At 42.6% G+C, this 18,181-nt stretch overlaps 1 protein-coding gene across 2 annotated transcripts in view; it reads right to left on the reverse strand.

Moving 5' to 3' along the window:
- The window catches only part of unc5cb (unc-5 netrin receptor Cb), a 106,749-nt gene extending 90,861 nt beyond the window's left edge, over positions 1 to 15,888 (reverse strand). For both annotated transcript variants that reach the window (XM_068335397.1, XM_068335396.1), the window contains exon 1: positions 15,313 to 15,888. In XM_068335397.1, the coding sequence (XP_068191498.1) occupies positions 15,313 to 15,430 (118 nt within the window). In that variant the 5' untranslated portion in view covers positions 15,431 to 15,888. The remainder of the gene's footprint in view (positions 1 to 15,312) is intronic.
- Between the last annotated feature and the right edge of the window lie 2,293 nt (positions 15,889 to 18,181).

The following is an 18,181-nucleotide window of genomic DNA, read 5'->3' on the forward strand; positions in this document are numbered from 1 at the left end:
GTCATGTCAAAATAATGACAAGACACTAAAAGCAGGAATGAATTTATAGGAACGAATGAAAGGGAAACGAACCAAAAGGAACACTTCTGAAAGTCAGCGCATCTCTGGCTCGACTGAATCTCCTCTACACGGTGCTCAGACCAATATCCTTTAATTACTTCAGTGTTTACTACGGTGTGCAGTGTTTATTATCTGCAGATGACTTAACAAGGCCTTTGAGCTTCATCAGCTCTGATGGGAACATGCAGAATGGGAGTCTGTTTTCTTTAACTTCCTCCTTTTTTTTCCAGATAGTCCCGACTTGTTTGTCAATGAAGACAAAAATTACAAGATGAACACCAAAAACTGAAGATGGAGTTGCAAAGAAAAAGACGGTGTGTGTGTGTGTGTGTGTGTGTGTGTGTGTGGGCTCCTCAGAGGTGGGTGAGGGCTGTGAAAGGCCACATTGTTGATGTCAAGGCCAGTTAGCATCAAAGGGCTGACTCTCACACACACACACACACACACACCTGAAGACCTCAAAAATCACGCTTTACTGCTCCTCGTTACAGCCAAAAAACAATATTTAGAATTGATGTGTCAACTCAGGGGGAGGTAAGGAGTCACGCAGTGACACAGTTCTGTAAAGTGAGGTACGTAATCCTTAATCCCGTGACCTCCAGTTGATTTGTATCATTTGTGAAAGACATGCCACATTTCCAGTGATGCTAAAGAATTACTACCACTACTACTTTTTTCCACACACACCTGAACCTCACACAATTCTGCAAAAAAACACAAATAGCTGTGTTTGATATCTAAATAATACTGACACTAAATCCTTATCCATCACCTCATTATTCAATTCAAACGAAGAATCAAGAGAACCCTCAGGCTTTAATTACACTTTCCAAAGTGCAACACATTGGTGATTTCCATGTGAGTGTGTATGTGTGTGTGTATGTTTCAGGAATTGGTGAAGTTAGACACCAGGAGCTGTGCCACCATGTCAGGATGAGATTTAACAAGCTTTAATACAAGCTTTAATGAGCTTAATTAGGAATCCATGCAATCCCCATGGAAACGCCTCAACCCCACAGAACCCGACTTTGGGTCTGAGGCGCTTTCAATTGGATTACCGTGGCTAATGTCACCGAGACACAACAGTGAAAACAAACAGAGAGCTAGAAGAGAGGCGGGTGAGGAGGAGATGAAGTGGGATGAATGGGGAAAACGGGATGGATGACAGAGAAGAGCATTGGCAGGGAAGAAATACCTGCTGAGGGATGATGGGAGGTGGAGGGAAAACCAGCTGAACCAGTAGGATTAGTGTCGCACAGAGATTTGGCTTGTGCAAAGTAGAGACAGGAAGATGAGCGTCTGCCTCCACACCCTTTTTGCTCCAGTGATAATTGTGGTTCCAAAACAAAAAACATTTGTAAACTCATTTTTTTTCCCTAATTAATTTTCCATTTTGCACTTTTTTGCTTTCTGTTGTAAAATAAGTGGATTTCTACTTAATGCATTTTAATATAAATGATGGAGGATGGTGTTTATCGTTCACCTGAATGTCAAAAGTCACAATTGAAAATTACAGACATGCTATAAATGGATAGAAGAAAAAATAATGAATTTGTAACGGATTCATAAATACTTAATTGAACATTATGACCGATCATAAAGGATTCACAGATGAATTTCCACTGCTTTATCTTGTGCGTGTATTCAGGGAAAATCCAAGTATTTTAATATGTTTAAATTTTCCCTTGTAAATTTCCGAACTTCCTGTCGATCCCAATCCCCTTCGACCCTTTTCCGTCCCTTTGAGATCAGTTTGCCTCACGGTGACCGCAAGAAGGTTCCCGGAGAGTGCTGTCTGACAATGACGGAGTGACCTTTCAGATAAGCATGATAAAGCTGCTCATCCAATCTCTTCCCTCTTCCTCTTCTGTTATGTGCACACACACACACACACACACACACACACACACACACACACCAACAAACACAAAGACACACACGCAAACAAATGTGAGCCTGCACGCACATGGAGGTGAACTCAAGCAACGGCATATCTGATGACCTCTTCTGTGACGAATCCTCCCTCAGGGACTTTCACACACGCACACAAACTAGTCCCGTCTTCAGGCGGAGGATCGAGGGGTTTCATCTGACAAGTTAGGGTATCTCTGGACACTCGGAGGTGGGAATATTGAAGGCTGACCTCAGCAATGATTCCGAGGTCAAGGAGGTCTTTCATAGAACACCGTACATCTATATAATGTCAGCCTTGAGCTGAGTTATGCACGGAGGTCATTCTTCACCATCCATCTAGCGGATTCTCCCATGCCTGTGGAGCATCCCTTCACAGTCTCGCTATGTATAGTTCCCTCACTTCCCTGGGTTCTTTGTGATGTCCTGTTGCGGTGGAAAGAGTCTGGGGCTCATCATTATAAATCAGCCTGTTAGGAGGAATAAAATTTTAAAGAGCCTCTCCCTGGATTCAAACTGAAGTCTCCATTAGTGAGGCCACAGCAAATGGTTGCCTGCATAGCAACATACAGCAAATCAAAACAACAGGCACTTCAATGCCCCTCTCAGGCCCTTCGTTCTGCTCCTGCTGCTCCACCTCCTCCTCCTCCTCCCTGAGCCTTGAGGGATAAAGACTCCAATACAGAAAAAAAGTATTTGAGGAAAATTGTCATGTGATCAAATCCATTGTTCCTCACATTTACATCTGTTGTATTACCATCTGTTATCTTCTATTTACTCTGAAATCATCGCAAACATTTTTCTAACCTTGAAAAGGTCTCCATGGGTCAGAGGTGAGACCAGTGAGCAGGAGGAGAGTGTAAACTCATCTTATCACACCGTGGAGAGGCGGCGGCTGTTTAAAGTACGCAGAAAGCAGGCGTGGAGATATGCAAAAAAAAAAAAAAAGAGACACCACCAGGGCCTCTCAGCAGGAGGCCTCAAAAAGGCGCTAATTAAAAGGCCAAGAGGAACACTGGGAGTGTGACAACAGAAGTCTGAAAACAAAAGATGCAGCTCAGTATTCCAGTTGGAGGGCTCTCATGCAGAGGCACAAACACAGACACGGATGATGATTTCATTTCATGTCAGCCTTGAGGGAGAGCTGTGCTCCTCTCCTCCTCGTCCTTCTCCATCGCTCTGCTCGTGGCCTTCCGCACGCCTCCGGGGGCCAGCGAAAGCAGCGATTAACGACAACAGGGAGAGTGTGTATAAGTGTGTAAGTGTGTGTAAGGCCTGATCGTTAGAGCAGCCAACTTGTGTAATACAATTATAGAGGCTGCAGAGAAACTGCTAATGTGCACACAGGCATCCCTGCCATATGGATCAGGTATTGAGTTTTCTATGCTTAATTCACTTTCCAGCACACACACGGGTGCATTAGTTAGATTAGAGTAGCGGGAGGGGACGGGAGGTGGGGTTGGTCTACCGCCGAGCCAAGCAGATTTGTTTAGTGGTGGCTGTCAATTACAAGCCTGACCCTTGCACTAAATGGCTGCATATCCAGTGGAAAACAGGAAGTAGACAAAACACAGATGAGATTGGTAAAGACGTTTCCATTTGCTGCTGAAGATAACAAGTGGCATGTTGTGGAGTAAACAATGGTCAAAACACTGTGCATAACGGTACACCAATAAAACAGAGTGCTGGGGACCGAAAAGGCGATGTGACCATCAGTAAAATTAGTCAGCCGATGTTATCACTTGAATGCGGCAGTTACAGGACGATACAAAGTCAGAGGCGGACGGGTACTTAAAAATATAAAATGGAAAACAAATGATTCAATTTCCCTCTTTTGAAAAGTCTTGTGCAATTCAAGAGACTGATTGTGGATGCAATCACTCAAAAACTACTTACCCTGTTCCCCTTTTTATGAATGGCATTGGCCTACACAAAAGAGCCTTTTTGGAAATAAGAAATGTAATCCATTTATCCTAAAGAAATAAAAATTTTGAAAAAAAATGCACTGATCCTTAGTAATTTCCTCTTACATGTGTGGATTATTTTGCTATAATTTTAAAACATCTTTGACATATTAAACTATATTTTATTTCTAGACTTCAATGGAGTAATATTATATTACATAAATTACTGCATTACAATTTATTTTAAGTCTTTTGAAGGCCAAGTTTGGAATTTTTTCCACAGCATATATCAAACCTGCATACAATGCCGTAGATTTCTATTATTTAGAAAAGCATCCCAAAAACGTAGAAAACAAAGAAAAAGAGCAACAAAAGCTCTCTAAATACACTCTTTATTTCAGTTCCTGCTGGAGAGCAGATGCTATAGATCCCTCCTCACATGCATTCATCTGCGTCCTTGTGACTATGCAGAGATGTTGTTGCTGTTTGTCTCTCGTGCTGGAGCCACTAATCTCAAAGGAATAGAACCAGGAAGACTCGGCTGTAATGCTTGTTAGAGAATCATCATAACTGTCTTCAAGAGATGATAAATAAATTAAATCTCACAGCAGCTCCTTTTCTCCAGTAGCTAAATGGGCAATAGGAGGAAGAGGGGGCTGCACAGTTTCCACAGAAAACACCTCCCTCCCATGTAAACACATCAAATCACAACAAGATGGCCTACGCAGCTCAGCTCGTAATCGCATCAATGAAATGAGATGGGCGAGTTTTAGAAGGGGGAGAGCATTATTTCTGTTTGAAGCAGATTGAATTAAAATGTCGACTTCACTACCCAGAGACCACCCGGACGCAGGACACAAATTGTCTGTGCGTAACAGGGGGGGCACTCAGTAACAAATAACTTTGTGCGCCTTTACAAAAACTGTCTTTGTTGGCTCATAGAGGATATTTTTCCATTTGAACCAGCTTTTTTTCTGACAGGATAAGTGAGGGAGCCAAAAGGAAAGAAGATTAGAAATGAGCAGCAGAGTTGGATGTGACAGACTGAGTAGAGAAAACCTTTAACCGCTGATAGATGTTTGACAGTGACATCCCGTATTTGAGACACATCCATCAAAGACCTGATCACTTTTGCCCTCCCACTCGTCCCGGCCTCGTTAGGTTCCTGTGTGTCGGCACTGCTTTGACCAATCCATTTGACTCCATGACCACTTACTTCAGACAGAGTGTCGTGTTAACTGTGACCGCCAACACTCCTTGGATTTGACGGGCCCAGTTGAGATTCCTGAGACGGTTAACTATGTCAGTCAGGTTCTTATTAAAACAAACTAAAAGAACAAAAATGGAATCAACAGCACAGACTCTTCTCATGCCATTGTCCCCAACATGGAAACATCCGACTGCTCTGAAGCAAAACCAGGTTGTGCTGGTATCTTGTGTTCCAGATAAAAGCAATGCAATGCGGTTCAGATTACCCCATTAAATTCCCCAAGAAATCGGAGCCTGAAATATGCATATATGCAAGTTGGTAATTCCCAAAGCTGCTTGATCCTTACAACATGTTGGTTTGTTCAACATTGCGTTAGTTAACCCGATCTCTGCCTCTTTTCCACGAACACAAAGCCACACAAAGCAAACCAGAATAGCTGTGGGTTAATGTGCTCAGAGGCTATTCATCCTGTGGGTAAAAAGCCATGCAGCCTAGAAGAAGCAACGCTGCGTCCTTCTATTCCTCGTCTCCACCTCCGTATTTTCTCCGGCTCTTCCTTTGGCCGACAACATCGCTTCTATTGGCGAATTATGTTTAGCAGACAGCTAAATAAAACATTTGGCAGGGAGGAAAAGCAGTGAAAACATGTGATTGAGATTTTGCAGACTTGTAAAAGAAAAATACCATCATTTAGTAATGTGCAGCTTTCTGAATGCGGGGGGGGGGGGGATGCAGTAGAAAAGAAGCTGCTGAAGGAACCTCATCAGGACGGATGATTTGCTACTCCCCATTTACCCTTCCCGTCTTTTCCAGCATACCCCCCGCTGCATCTACCTGACGGATCAGCTTACCTCACGTCAGCCTGAAAGCCATGGGAACCCCTTTGCATGGTGTCACCACTGAATTAACGGTTTCCGCTGCACATGCTCCAGCATATCTGAAGCAAGCCATTATGGTGTATCAGTTTACAGTTGCTGTGCTGACTCCAGTGCAGCTGGTGTACTATACGGGGTCATAGTTTATAGAGATCTGGAATTAGAGAAACAAGCCTGTCATCTCGCTAAGCTCGGTCATTTTTTTTTCCAAACGGAGATCGAGTTTTTCCATCGACTTAACTTTTGGGCAGAGGAGGGCCAGATAATCTTTCAGTGAGCAATACTCCCAATCGGCAGATCTGTGCGATCCCAGTGGGTTACATTTCTGCAAATACAGAAACTGATGCTTCGTTCTGGGAATATCGTAGGTTTTCCTGCCCTAAATGCAACTCATGGAGGTCTGTTCAGAGTTTTCATGCCAGCGAAAAAGGGGGGTAGCAACGTTTCTTGTTCTATGACTGATCACATTGGGAACCTGTGGATGTTTAACAACAAACAAAGAGTTGTGACTACTCAGGAGGAGATGCTCATCTGTGTACAAAGTAGAGCCAGCTCAGACATTTGACCTTGTTTAGAGAAATTCCTGCATTTGTTTTATCTCTCTGCATTTCAGTGCCATCATCACAACAACATCCATTATTCACCTGCTGCAGACTGCTTGGTGAGGTCCTTGAAAGGGGTAATAGCAAAACTAGAAGCTCGCCACTACCTCACACAACTAGATGATGTCATATTACATTGCTTCCCATGATTCCAAGCGTACTCTTTCAGTCAGTGATGATTGTAATACAGAAATGTTGTGAATTTGATCCCACCTATTGACTTACTTCAATCCTTTTATGTCAGAACACGGCGTAGGGCCCATGGAGACTGACACTGGGAGCTTATTAATAATTCTGACATTTACAGCAGTGAACTTTAAGGGCTGCACACGCTACATTCTGTCATAATCAACCTCATCTCCATAGTTCTCATTAACTGAAGAACGCACTCTAATCAGAGACAACACATCCATTTTCTGCATGTGGAACCCTATAATTTGGTATAATTTGGTATAATTGGGCAGATTTTTTTCATTGCCTGAGCCTTTTGGTTCTCTGACAAATTCAAAAAGAAGAGGAAGTGCACAACAGGCTTTAACCTTATCTGGTAAGCAAGAACTGAAGCAGTTGCAACAATGTGGTTTACATGCTTGAGTCATAAAGTAACCCTTCACCGTGGGGCTTCTGTCTGGGCTCCATTTAAATGAGAGCCATTGAACTTGGCCTAGTTAAACACTGTCTGCCAGTACTTGGGTCACTAGGGACTGATCATGGAGATATGACACACACACACATGCTCACAAACACACACTGTACAAACACAGGAAAGTGCTGACACCCAAAAGCAATCTGGAGTGGTGAGCCATTACAGGACTCATAATAACTGAGCCCAAAACGAAGAAAAGAGGTCACACAGTAGGGTGTTGGAACGTTGGGAGTCAGGCAAAGGCGGGATCCGGCTCCCACAGTCTTTTGTTTTCAGGTATGATCATGGAAAGGAAAGATTTTTGGAGATGGTGCCATCCATCACATACATTCAACAGTTAAACAGGATTTCGACGGCATCATTTGTTAAAAATCCCTGGCTATTAATTCCTATCTTCTACGTCAACAGGAGTACAAGGACAGTGGAAGGTGGGATCTGCTCATACAGAGCATACCAATTGTGAAGCTTTAATTTAGCACCTCATTTAACTCGGTAAAAACAACAAATTTACAGGCTGGCATTCCGACACACGTTTAATTCTGCCCTCTGGTAATGGTCTGGTCTTTTTAAAAGTCTGTTTGGCAGCTCAGTAGATAACAGATGGAAGAAAAATGAGGGGAATTATGAGAAAGATTGATTTCCTGGGGATGAATGGTCTGTTATTCACACAGATTTATCTGAAACAGACTTTCTCTGACTGTTATTATTGAATAAACACGTACACACACGCGTATATACACATTTTTCAGCATATGCAGATAAACAACATGTCCATACACACACACACACAGAGACACACACACACCTCAGACCAAAAGCTTAGAAAACCCACTAAATTATATGAATTAGGAATGAAAAATATTGTAGGAGTTTAGAGGGGGTGAAGGACACAACTATGAATTTCATTTCAAAAGCACATCTCATTAAACCTGAATGAATTTATAGGTGGAAATAATGACTTCTCACAAAGCACACACTACTGTGGCACGGTCCAGTAATTCATTCTTTCCTTACACCCTTTCCTTAATGTCTTATAAAAATGTATTCTTTCAGAAGAACAAGTACAAGCATTGTCCTTTTATGTGTCTAAAGCCCATCTCTAAGAAACTGTAATGTAAACCAGAGGCTGTAACTTCTCTTGTGGCATCACAAAGCAGACACAGGAATGGAGAAAAAAAAAAGTGGGGGGGGGGTGAAGAAAGGGGGTGGTGAATAAAGTCCCTCATTTGAGGCCCATAAAAAAACAAGGAGGCACAAACATTTATCTGTGGTAAGGCTTTCATCGGATGCTTTAAGAGAGCAGAAATAACAGAGCGCAAGATGCTGATAAAGTGGAGACAGGAAATGGGGAGCATGGGTCTCCTGTTCTCATGTTTCACCCAGGACCAGTGGTCCCATACCTGCCCCCACCCTCTCTCACCCCTCCCTCTATTCTGCTGACATACATAGACCACAACCCTCCCCAAACCAGACATTAGCGCAGCGTCTGGAAACCACCACCCCTTGTCACAAAGCAAAGATGTGACGGATTTCAGAACCAAAAACGATGCCAGGGTTTCAGATGGCAGGTAGAAAAAAAAAACAACGTTCACGGACAAATCCACCCGAAAAAAATATACGCCAGCTTGGCAAATGACAGATAAATACAGTTTCTATTCTTCAGCGAGGCTTTTATATATTTGCTTTAGCCTCATTCCACTCGTGAGGCTCCGGCTCTGTGCACAAGACAGGGCAGAGCCAGGATTAAGGGTTTAGTTTTGTCAATCAGAGTCAGCACGGAGGAAAAGATAGCAGCTATATTTCCATTCTGGAGAGTGGGCTGTATTTCCATGGAGACGTGAAAATTCAGGTGACTGCCAGAGCATCCACGTTGTTACTGTGGCTCAGGTGTTATGAGTCACTGCTGACATCACCTCACTCATTACCACCTCAGCGGCACACAGGATGTTCTCCAGAGGCCCGAGCTCACAGCCCGGCTGTCGCATCAAAGGTCGCACAGAGACCAAAAAGGGCACCTTGATGACAACATTAATTTCATCCAATCAGCAATCGAAATGGCTGCGTCTTCATTACAATGAATCTCTAAATCCGTTGATGCCACTGGCATGCCTCTGTGTACAGTTTGGAGTGATTTGAATCTGATATTAATTTAATTTCAAAAGAATTCTAGTAGCTGTAGCTCCAGTTGAAATAATGAGAACCAATTTTTCATACAATTACATATGAAATTCAGAGGAATATTACTCTGGAGATACTAAATCCACCTAATAGTATATCTAATGCTCACTAATAAGGCTTTTTTTTCTACCACTGGACAAAACCAATATAACGATGCCCTCCTGTTTCCAGCCTTCCTGCTAAATAATGCCCTGCTGACTGTATCTCCTGTAGTTCACAGAATTGAAAAATGGTATCTCCCTCCTCATCTAACTCTTGCCAAGACGGCACATTTCCCTCAGTTTTTGGAAGAATTTAAAGGTGTATTTCCCCTCACTTGCAGAGCTGCTTCTTGTCCCCATAGACATGCAACAACTGAGCTAAGCCAGGATTATCTCACACCTGCATGCAGGGCATGTTTGGCTTGAATTTTTGGCCCACAGTCAGAGCTGCTCTCATCTCCCTGTGCCATGTTAGGACTGTGCTCGCTATGTAGTCGCTACCAAAGCTGTTCTGCGCTCCATGCTGGGCCGGGGAACTGAGACTGCGGGGAACACTGTTAGAGGACATTGGGGAAATAACAGCAATCCCACTGACTTGGCCTTTTACTGATCATCAGCACTTTGAGCTTTTTATAGGATGTGCATACATAAGAGCACCAGCATTCCCCTCCCAAATCCCCCAAACTCGGCCTATTTTGTGTTGTAATCATCTTTGCTAAGCAGAATAACATGTATGGCAACAGTACAGGACATTTGGGTTATTGCCGTGTCCGCGGATGATTGCATCAGCTTGATATTATGGTGAGATGTAGGCGATTATCACACAACTACTGTACATATAACACACAGCTATGGGTGATTTCTATCACTGTGAGTGGATGCAAAACAAAAATGCAGTCCTATCTATTAAGATTAAAGTTCTTTTCATCCACTGTTTTAGTTGCTCACACTGATGTTTACCTGCATTTGTAATTACACGTCCTTGACTGCGTTCCAGTTTGGAACCCAAAAATGCCATGAAGCCTAATTAAAGGGCAGGAATGGAGTATGTTTTTAAACTCACTTATGATGTGCTCCGTCAGCCCTGCTGTATGAGTAGGGCCACTTAACTCGTAATCACTTCTCTCTCTCTGCCCCCCCAACCCCTTTGGCTCTGCCCTCCTTCCCAACCACCTCCCCACCTCCCCCCACCCGCTTGATTTCCTGACTGTCAGCTCTGATCTCTAATCATAAATGGAGTGTAGATCAAGAGCAGGGACAGTGGTCCACACCCCCTTCCCCTTTGGCTGGGATCCTGTAATCACAGAGCTCTTGGCTTGTAAGAGGCCAACAAGCCACTGAATGAGAAATGACCGGGCCTCTAATGCATCAGCCATCTCAACATTGAAGAGCCATTTTCTGGCAGAGGAGATATCACAGGTGGAGAATCAGGTCACCACCAATACCATCATCATCTTCACACTCATTATCCCTCCATCTCATCCGGGAGCATAACTGAAAGCAGGACCTTTTATACAATTATTTTCATTTTGCTGTCCAAAGCCTAAAAAGCCAAACTTGGTGCAATATGTCATAATAATACATGACCTGCGGCGCAATTTGAATTACCCTGCTCTTAACTCACACACACACACAATCTAGGTTGTGCAATATATATTGTGGAGACACAGGTCAGCCATTCTGGCACAGGCCTGCCCGTCAAGTGTTGCAACTTGTGCCGAGCTCTGCTAATGGACTGCTAATAGAAGTGAATGTTGAATGCTGAAGCTCCCCTGTAGTTGAGTGTCACACAGGGTGATTAATGACAAACTCTCCTCTCCTCCCATGTCCGCTCCTGTCCTCTCTTCATATCTGCCTTTCACCCTTCTCTCCTCCACTCCTCACCACTAATCTTTCTGTCCCGCTTGCCTCTTTTTGCGTCCTTGAGTTCACCCTCTCCACACTCACTTCAACATTGGCACCTCTTTTCCTGCCTACCTATCTGGAAGGAAAGGAGGTGACAAGAGATGACACTGGAATCTGAAATCATTGTTACACTTCATAGCAGTCAAGTTGATTTTGCAAAGCTCAAGTTTCAATGCCAAGAAGATGACAGGAACAAACAACAATGAGAAGAAGCAGAAAACTGGTGAGGGGAACTAAAAGGATTTTCTTTACAGCAGTAAAGATAATTTCTAACAGGCTGGTCCTAGACAGACGAGATGCTAGGACTGCCTCAGGAAAAATACCCATACAGGCACTGGGAGCAAACTTCCAAACATCAAAAACCATGTTGATTTTGAAGTTAGTTTCTGCTTTTCTATTATTCATAATAAATGTAGGAACTCATATTTTGTTAGCAAAAATTACAAATTTAAGTTGTAATGACTGATTAGATGAAGCTGTGTTAACAGTTGATTGTCTTGGTTGAATGAGACTCAAATGTAATAGAAGAATTTTTTTTTTCTAAGGGTATGGGGAAAGCCTGAACGGCATTACAACCGTTACAAAAATACAAGAGCAAAAAAGTACTAATAATACAAAATAATATTACTTGAGGCTGCTGGAGAAGAATTTCTGAAGTACCCTCCATCAACACACTAAAAGATATCCTCCAGGACAATTGTAAAGGAGTCTGCAGGCCCAAAATAACAGCATGTACAGTATATTTGTTCTTCCTCCATAACAAACGTACATTACAACAAGTGGAGCAGAGATGCACAGTCAGCAGCCACTTTAACAGTAATTATCACTCGTGCCACACTGTCAGTGGCTCAGCTCCGAAGCACCATGCACCTCTGACCCCTTTCAGCACTGTCAGATTATAACACACACTCTGTTTACTTTGCCCTCTTCCTTCACCTGCTCCAAGGGGAGTGTGTTATTGAATCTTAATTTCCCTAAATTACATAAAACCGCTTGACTGTAACTGTGCCATATTGTCCACTTATGGGTGCTGGCAGAAATCTGCAACGGGAGGTAATGCATGAGTACTGCTTCTTCCACACAATGCCCTCATTGAGCACACAGACCCCGCGCATTGAATGACCGCTACAACTGTAATGTTAGTGCCCCCCAAGGAGCCGCTTGTCAGGCCACAGGGAAGCTTGTAGGAGTAATAGGGATAGAAATAACATTCAGTTTTACCTGTGTTCTCAAAGCTGCGCTCAGTTCAGCCCGAAGGGGTCACATCCGAAAAATAGCAACTTCTCACCGCACCGTGAATCACAGTGTTTTAGAAGCCGCGTGTAATAAAGAGCCGTTAAATTTTCTTTTTTGAAAAAAATCCTCAGAGGACAAAGTAGAGAAATGGCAGAGACAGAAGCAGAAACAGAGCGGCATTGTGGAAAAACTGAACTAATCCCAGGAAGGCCAGCGCCCTGGGTTGTACTTAACGTCTAAACTATCCACAGCCTAAGACAGAGACTGTGTATACATGTCAGTGTTAAGGGCTATTATACTTCAGCCATGAAAAGAAAACAGAAATCAACCATGGAAATACTTTTGAATAACTTTTCTCTGTCTCCTACATTCAAAATAGGAAGCTTTAGAGTCCAGATTCTAACATGGTGTAGAGAATCTCTGATCCTTCAGCCACGTTTCAGTTTGCTGAAGATTTAAAAACTCTTAAATAGATGAAGATGGAATAGATGGAACTGATAAAGCAGCTTTAGCCTTCTAATATCAGTCTGTTCCACTCTAAAGAAATATTATTAAGGGTTCACCACTAACACCGAAAGAACCTAGTTGAGCTTTTCCGCATATTAACAGGAGGATTTTTTTGATGATCTCAGTCAGCTATTAAAACAATTTGCACACAGATATGGACACCACACTATCACTGTCCTGGGAATATCAGCAGTATATCCTTCCTGGCTGAGGGTTCTCCAATCAGGCTGCTGTCAGAGAGTTCTCAGCTGCCTCTCTGGCATCTCCAAGCTTATATCTGTCTCAACCTGTCTCCTTTGTGGAGAGTTCAGCAGGTTAATGAGCGCTCTCATCTCCCAGGGCTCACTCCTGCCTGTGGACGGAATGAGAACCCTCTCAAAGGCAAACGCAGGAGTTTAAACAATGAACTGCAAAAGTGAGATGAAATGCTGTGGGTATACAACTGTTGGAAATACTGTATGTTTGAATGGCTCCCACGTAAGATACACAGCAAAGGGATGGTGTTAGAAGGAACGCCTGGGTAAGTGAGCCACTTTAATCACCAGTAGTTTTGCACGGAAGAAGAGACTCTCCAGTGATTTGGAAACATGTAGCTCTCATCTGTCCACCCAAAATAGCAAAGAACCATTAATTGGTCTTAAACCATGTTCTCCAAGCATATCGACTTCTTAATGGACAGAGAAGATCCTTGTTCGTATTCCCACCTCACCAATGACACGAGGGTCTCCGGGGTCTCGGGGTGGGTATTATGTCATCCCACCCTTCCTTCAGAAACCAGACCTGTGCTGTTTTTCATTCCTCCTCTTGCTCGTTTGCTCATTAACTATGTAGGAGAGAGCGATGAAGGTCTGGAACAGTTAGATAAGGTTTCTCGCACACCCCCAACCTGGCCTTGGGTATGTACTCGGACCTCAAATTTAAGTTTGCGTTGCTCTTGCATGAGCAGCAAAGCCTTAGCTTAAAAAAATGTTCTAACAGTGGAAAATCTGCTGTTGTATGTGCAGTTGACTGTCTGGTCATCTCCCAGCATTTCATCATATACTGCATTAGTGTACTCCCAAAAGCAGACGGACCACCTACCTTCATTTCAGGGACACAGACATGCCATGGCACTTAAAACACATGCACAAACACATACTGGAGGTTCACCTTCACACTGATGGGTTCCTCCTAGCTGCCTTTGTTTGACAGACAATCCCACTCAGGAGAGAGCAGATTAAGTAAATAGCTTCAGGTGCTGTGGCGCTATCTGAGTGCTCTCCACAGCTGACAGTAAGTGATATTTAACATCTTTCAGCAGACAACGCTGCTCTAAAGGAGGAAAGGCTGACGACACACAGGAAGTTAAAAATATGTTTGGTGAAGTGAAAATATCCTTCAGTCTGTAACCAAAGTAATTATAATACAAATGCACGGACCTAAATATACAGGTACTCAAGACCATCTAATATTTAAGCAGTTATCTTCTATATTAAGAGCTGCAGAAAAAAAAGATGACCCAAAAGTTTTGTTTTATTATCATTATTAAATTCTGGGAGTTAAACGAGAGGGAAAGCATATGAATGAACATCCCCACTGTCTCCAAGCTTTTCAGTCTTTGTGCAACACCCAGATGGAAAGGGCCAGAGTCAAAGCAAATCTAATTTGTAATAATAATTACATTGGATAATATTGTGCATATTACATTTCACCTCCTCCGCCATGAGTCACAATTGAATCCATATTTTTTTGAGTGATACAGTATACAAAAATTTATTTATTTTTTTAATCTTTTTGTGATTGACAACCTTTGCCTATCAGTTTATAGAGATGTGGAACAGCAGTCTGAATTTCAGCTCGATCCATTTTTGATGTTGTCTTTGGGGTTCTGCTGGGGATCGACGGCCTTTTTTGTTTGTTTCTTTCTTTCTTTCTTTCTTTCTTTAGAAACAGACGGGATTGAGACTGAGATCGTAGTCAAACACAACAGATGAACTCAATCTCTCGAAAGTTGTGTGATTTTATCACTTTTTTAATTGTGTTTTTCCAGCTAAGCATTGATGGCCATCATCTTACTATTATAATAACACGTCTACGGGCTTTCTTGATTTGGTTAAGCTTGGATCTATGTCTCAATTTCTTATATAGCGTAACGTAAATAGGTCCGTACACAGTTTTTTGTTTTGTTTTTTCCATTTAAAACGTGGTGAAAAAAAATCAAGTAATTACTCCTGTTCAGAAGTCTCTCAAAAGTTTTCCGAACTTTAACCCAGATTAAAGCAAAGGTTCACCGATCAAGACGATCATTAGAAAATTACCTTGAGCCACTGCGTTGTTAGTCAGGAGAAACAGCAAAAGCCAGGACACGCTCAGCATCTCAGGAGAGGATCCAGGCACTCTTCCTTCTTCTTTGTCGGTTCGTCCACGGTGCCCCATGACGAGGAGTCAAACTCCGCTCTGAGGCAAGTCCGACCGGGTGAGAAATTGCGCTCGAACGCGCGCAAATGTCACTGACTGTGATGCGAGCCCTAAAAACTCCAAGCGCACAAAATGGCTTTTCAGAAAATATATCCAGCGCTGTATTTTTTTTATTTTTTTTTTGCAGTGAAAAAATTGTAACAGTTTAAACAATTGCGGGGTGCATCGCCCTCCGTCAGGACAGGAAAAGATGTTGCGTTAAAAGCGGTCACCGTCCGCTGTTCCTACTGTGAGGTTCACTTTTGTCTGCTGATTCGGATCGACGTCTTGATGGCAAAATCATGCTCCGACTAGTCCCTCACCTCAAGTCCTCCAGTGGGTCCCCGTTTTTCTGTCGCACCTTTCTCGCGTGCAGGCGGAGCGTGTAAACCGGGAGGGAGTGAGTGCGCGCCGACGCGTTCGCTCCACGGAGAAGGAGCAGTCTGAGCTGGATACCTTGCGCCTTCAGCCAATCCAAGTGCCACAGCGCAAGTAGCGGCGCAGTAACAAAACCTGGCCCGGACAGCGGTGAGGAACGGTTACCTTCCACCGCGCGTATGATTAATGAGATGTCACGGGTTCAATGTGCGTGAAGACGGCTCAAAAAAGACAGAAATTGATAAGAATTTTCACTTTCCTTCCTTTGATCCCTCTATTACGCATCAGTAAAGCCTATTTCTAGAAGAAAAAAAAAGTCTGATATAGACATTATAATGATTTAATAGATGTTGCTTTGTGCAGTGAAACGTTTCCTATGTCTAATTTATTACGTTCCGTAATGAATACTGACGCCACAATTATATGATAATTTACTGTCATTTTATGGTCATACTGTGTTGCTTTGAAGCCAGTTGTGCCAGAGACCATGTATCCCACCACAACATTTCAGGGGATTTGATGAAAAATATTACATTTGGGTCACAATCAGAGTCTAACTGATAAATTTGGTGCAACTGCAATTAATTCATTCATCTGAAATCCAACAAGGAGCCACAGATAGGACACGCTGTTTTTTAAGGGGCCATGGAACTAAACTGAAATGCATGGAAGTTGTTTGTAGCCGTCCTTATTGTCTCCTATAATATATGGTAAAATACAATTCAAGTCAAGTTACTAATAAGTGTAATGCTCTGTTGTTTTCTGGTCTTTATATTTTGACCAACTTAGTACAGAAACTGGAACAGGAAGGCATAATTTATCTGCCTGGGTCTCACACTCACCCTTGTTTCTGCCACTCTAATTGTTATTTAGGAGGAGTAATAGCATGTCACAAAACCTGATCAATAGTAGTGTTACCCTAACAGCTACAGACTCTCTCTCTCTTAGACACACACACACAAACACACACACACACACACACACACACACACACACACGCAACTTGCTTTGCAAGGCTTTGCAAGGGGAAAGTTGTTCCAGTGTTTCTGATAAAAGGTGATGAGCAATTACATATGCATGAAAGATGTCAAGGTGATGCCCCTGATACTCTGTGATTAATGCAAAATATGAATTTGACACTCTTCGCAGCTAAAATAAAAAGATAACTTTTTAGAATATGAATCTAATTTATCACATATGGTTTTTGTCATACCCGCTATCATTGGTGTTGTTGGGTTTTTTTCTTCTGATGTCAATACGCAGATGTCATCTTGCTGGCATTTCAATTTCAGGTATGAAAAGCAGGAAATTGCTTTTATTCTTGCCGAGGATGGAAGCGATATAGCTGCGGTTTGGATCACTAAAAATATATTGTGTGTTTAATGAGGAGTTCCTTCATGGAAGCACGCGTTCACCAAGGTGATAGAAGTACTCCTCTGGAAGGCTTGATCCACGCTGACTCCATCGTTATGCATTCACTCTGCTATCAAGACGCCCCACGTCATTCCAAATTGCTCTGTATGGGGGAGATATGAAGACAGCATGAGCGACGGGAGGAAAAGTATGGTCACTGTCATGTTCTCAAACAATCCTACTGCCAGCATCCATTTGAATAGTGCACTGTGACTATAAAGGCCACATCCTGACACTGACAACAGTGTGTTGCATCGCTCAACAATTTCTCAGATTTTGTGTTGTTTTTCCACTCCTCAGTTACAACATTCTGCTGACAGTTCTCATAGCCTTTATTCCCTAGTTCTTTGCTGACTAGAATGTAAAGCAGCATTACTGTCTCCTACTTTATACTAACTATTTTAAGATTAAAGCTTTTTGTCCTTCAGGACAGTGACTTTTATAAAGAAATTATATTTATTTGTGACCAGTTAACTTCAACAATTTTTGCCATTCTAGTCAGATGTCCGACAAGATATCCTGGTGTCTCAGTCATTGTGTCCCATTGTTTCTGTCTCATTTTGTGTTGAGGTAAAAACATGGTGGATCCAGATTTGAACTGTTCTCACAGGAGGTTATGTGATCCCAATCATAAGCAATAATCTGAATCCTTTCAATTGGTTTAAAGTCTCTTTGACATTAAATATAAAAATTACCATCACAGCAAAAAAGTTCACCTTTCAGTCATGTCTCTTTGGTCGGTTTGAAATGGTTTTGCACATTTGATTCAATTGCCTCTATGTGCAGGTCATGGGCAGATATTTGGCACACAGTCTATAAGAGAGAGACAGAGATTTTGGTCTCCACAAAATAAATCAGAGTAAAAGCCAACATGTCTTCAGCTGTTATGTGTGAGAGGAAAACATTCATGCAACCTGAAACAATCATCGCTGACCTGTG

Source organism: Antennarius striatus, chromosome 15 (assembly GCF_040054535.1).
Source record: "Antennarius striatus isolate MH-2024 chromosome 15, ASM4005453v1, whole genome shotgun sequence".
Classification (NCBI taxonomy): domain Eukaryota; kingdom Metazoa; phylum Chordata; class Actinopteri; order Lophiiformes; family Antennariidae; genus Antennarius; species Antennarius striatus.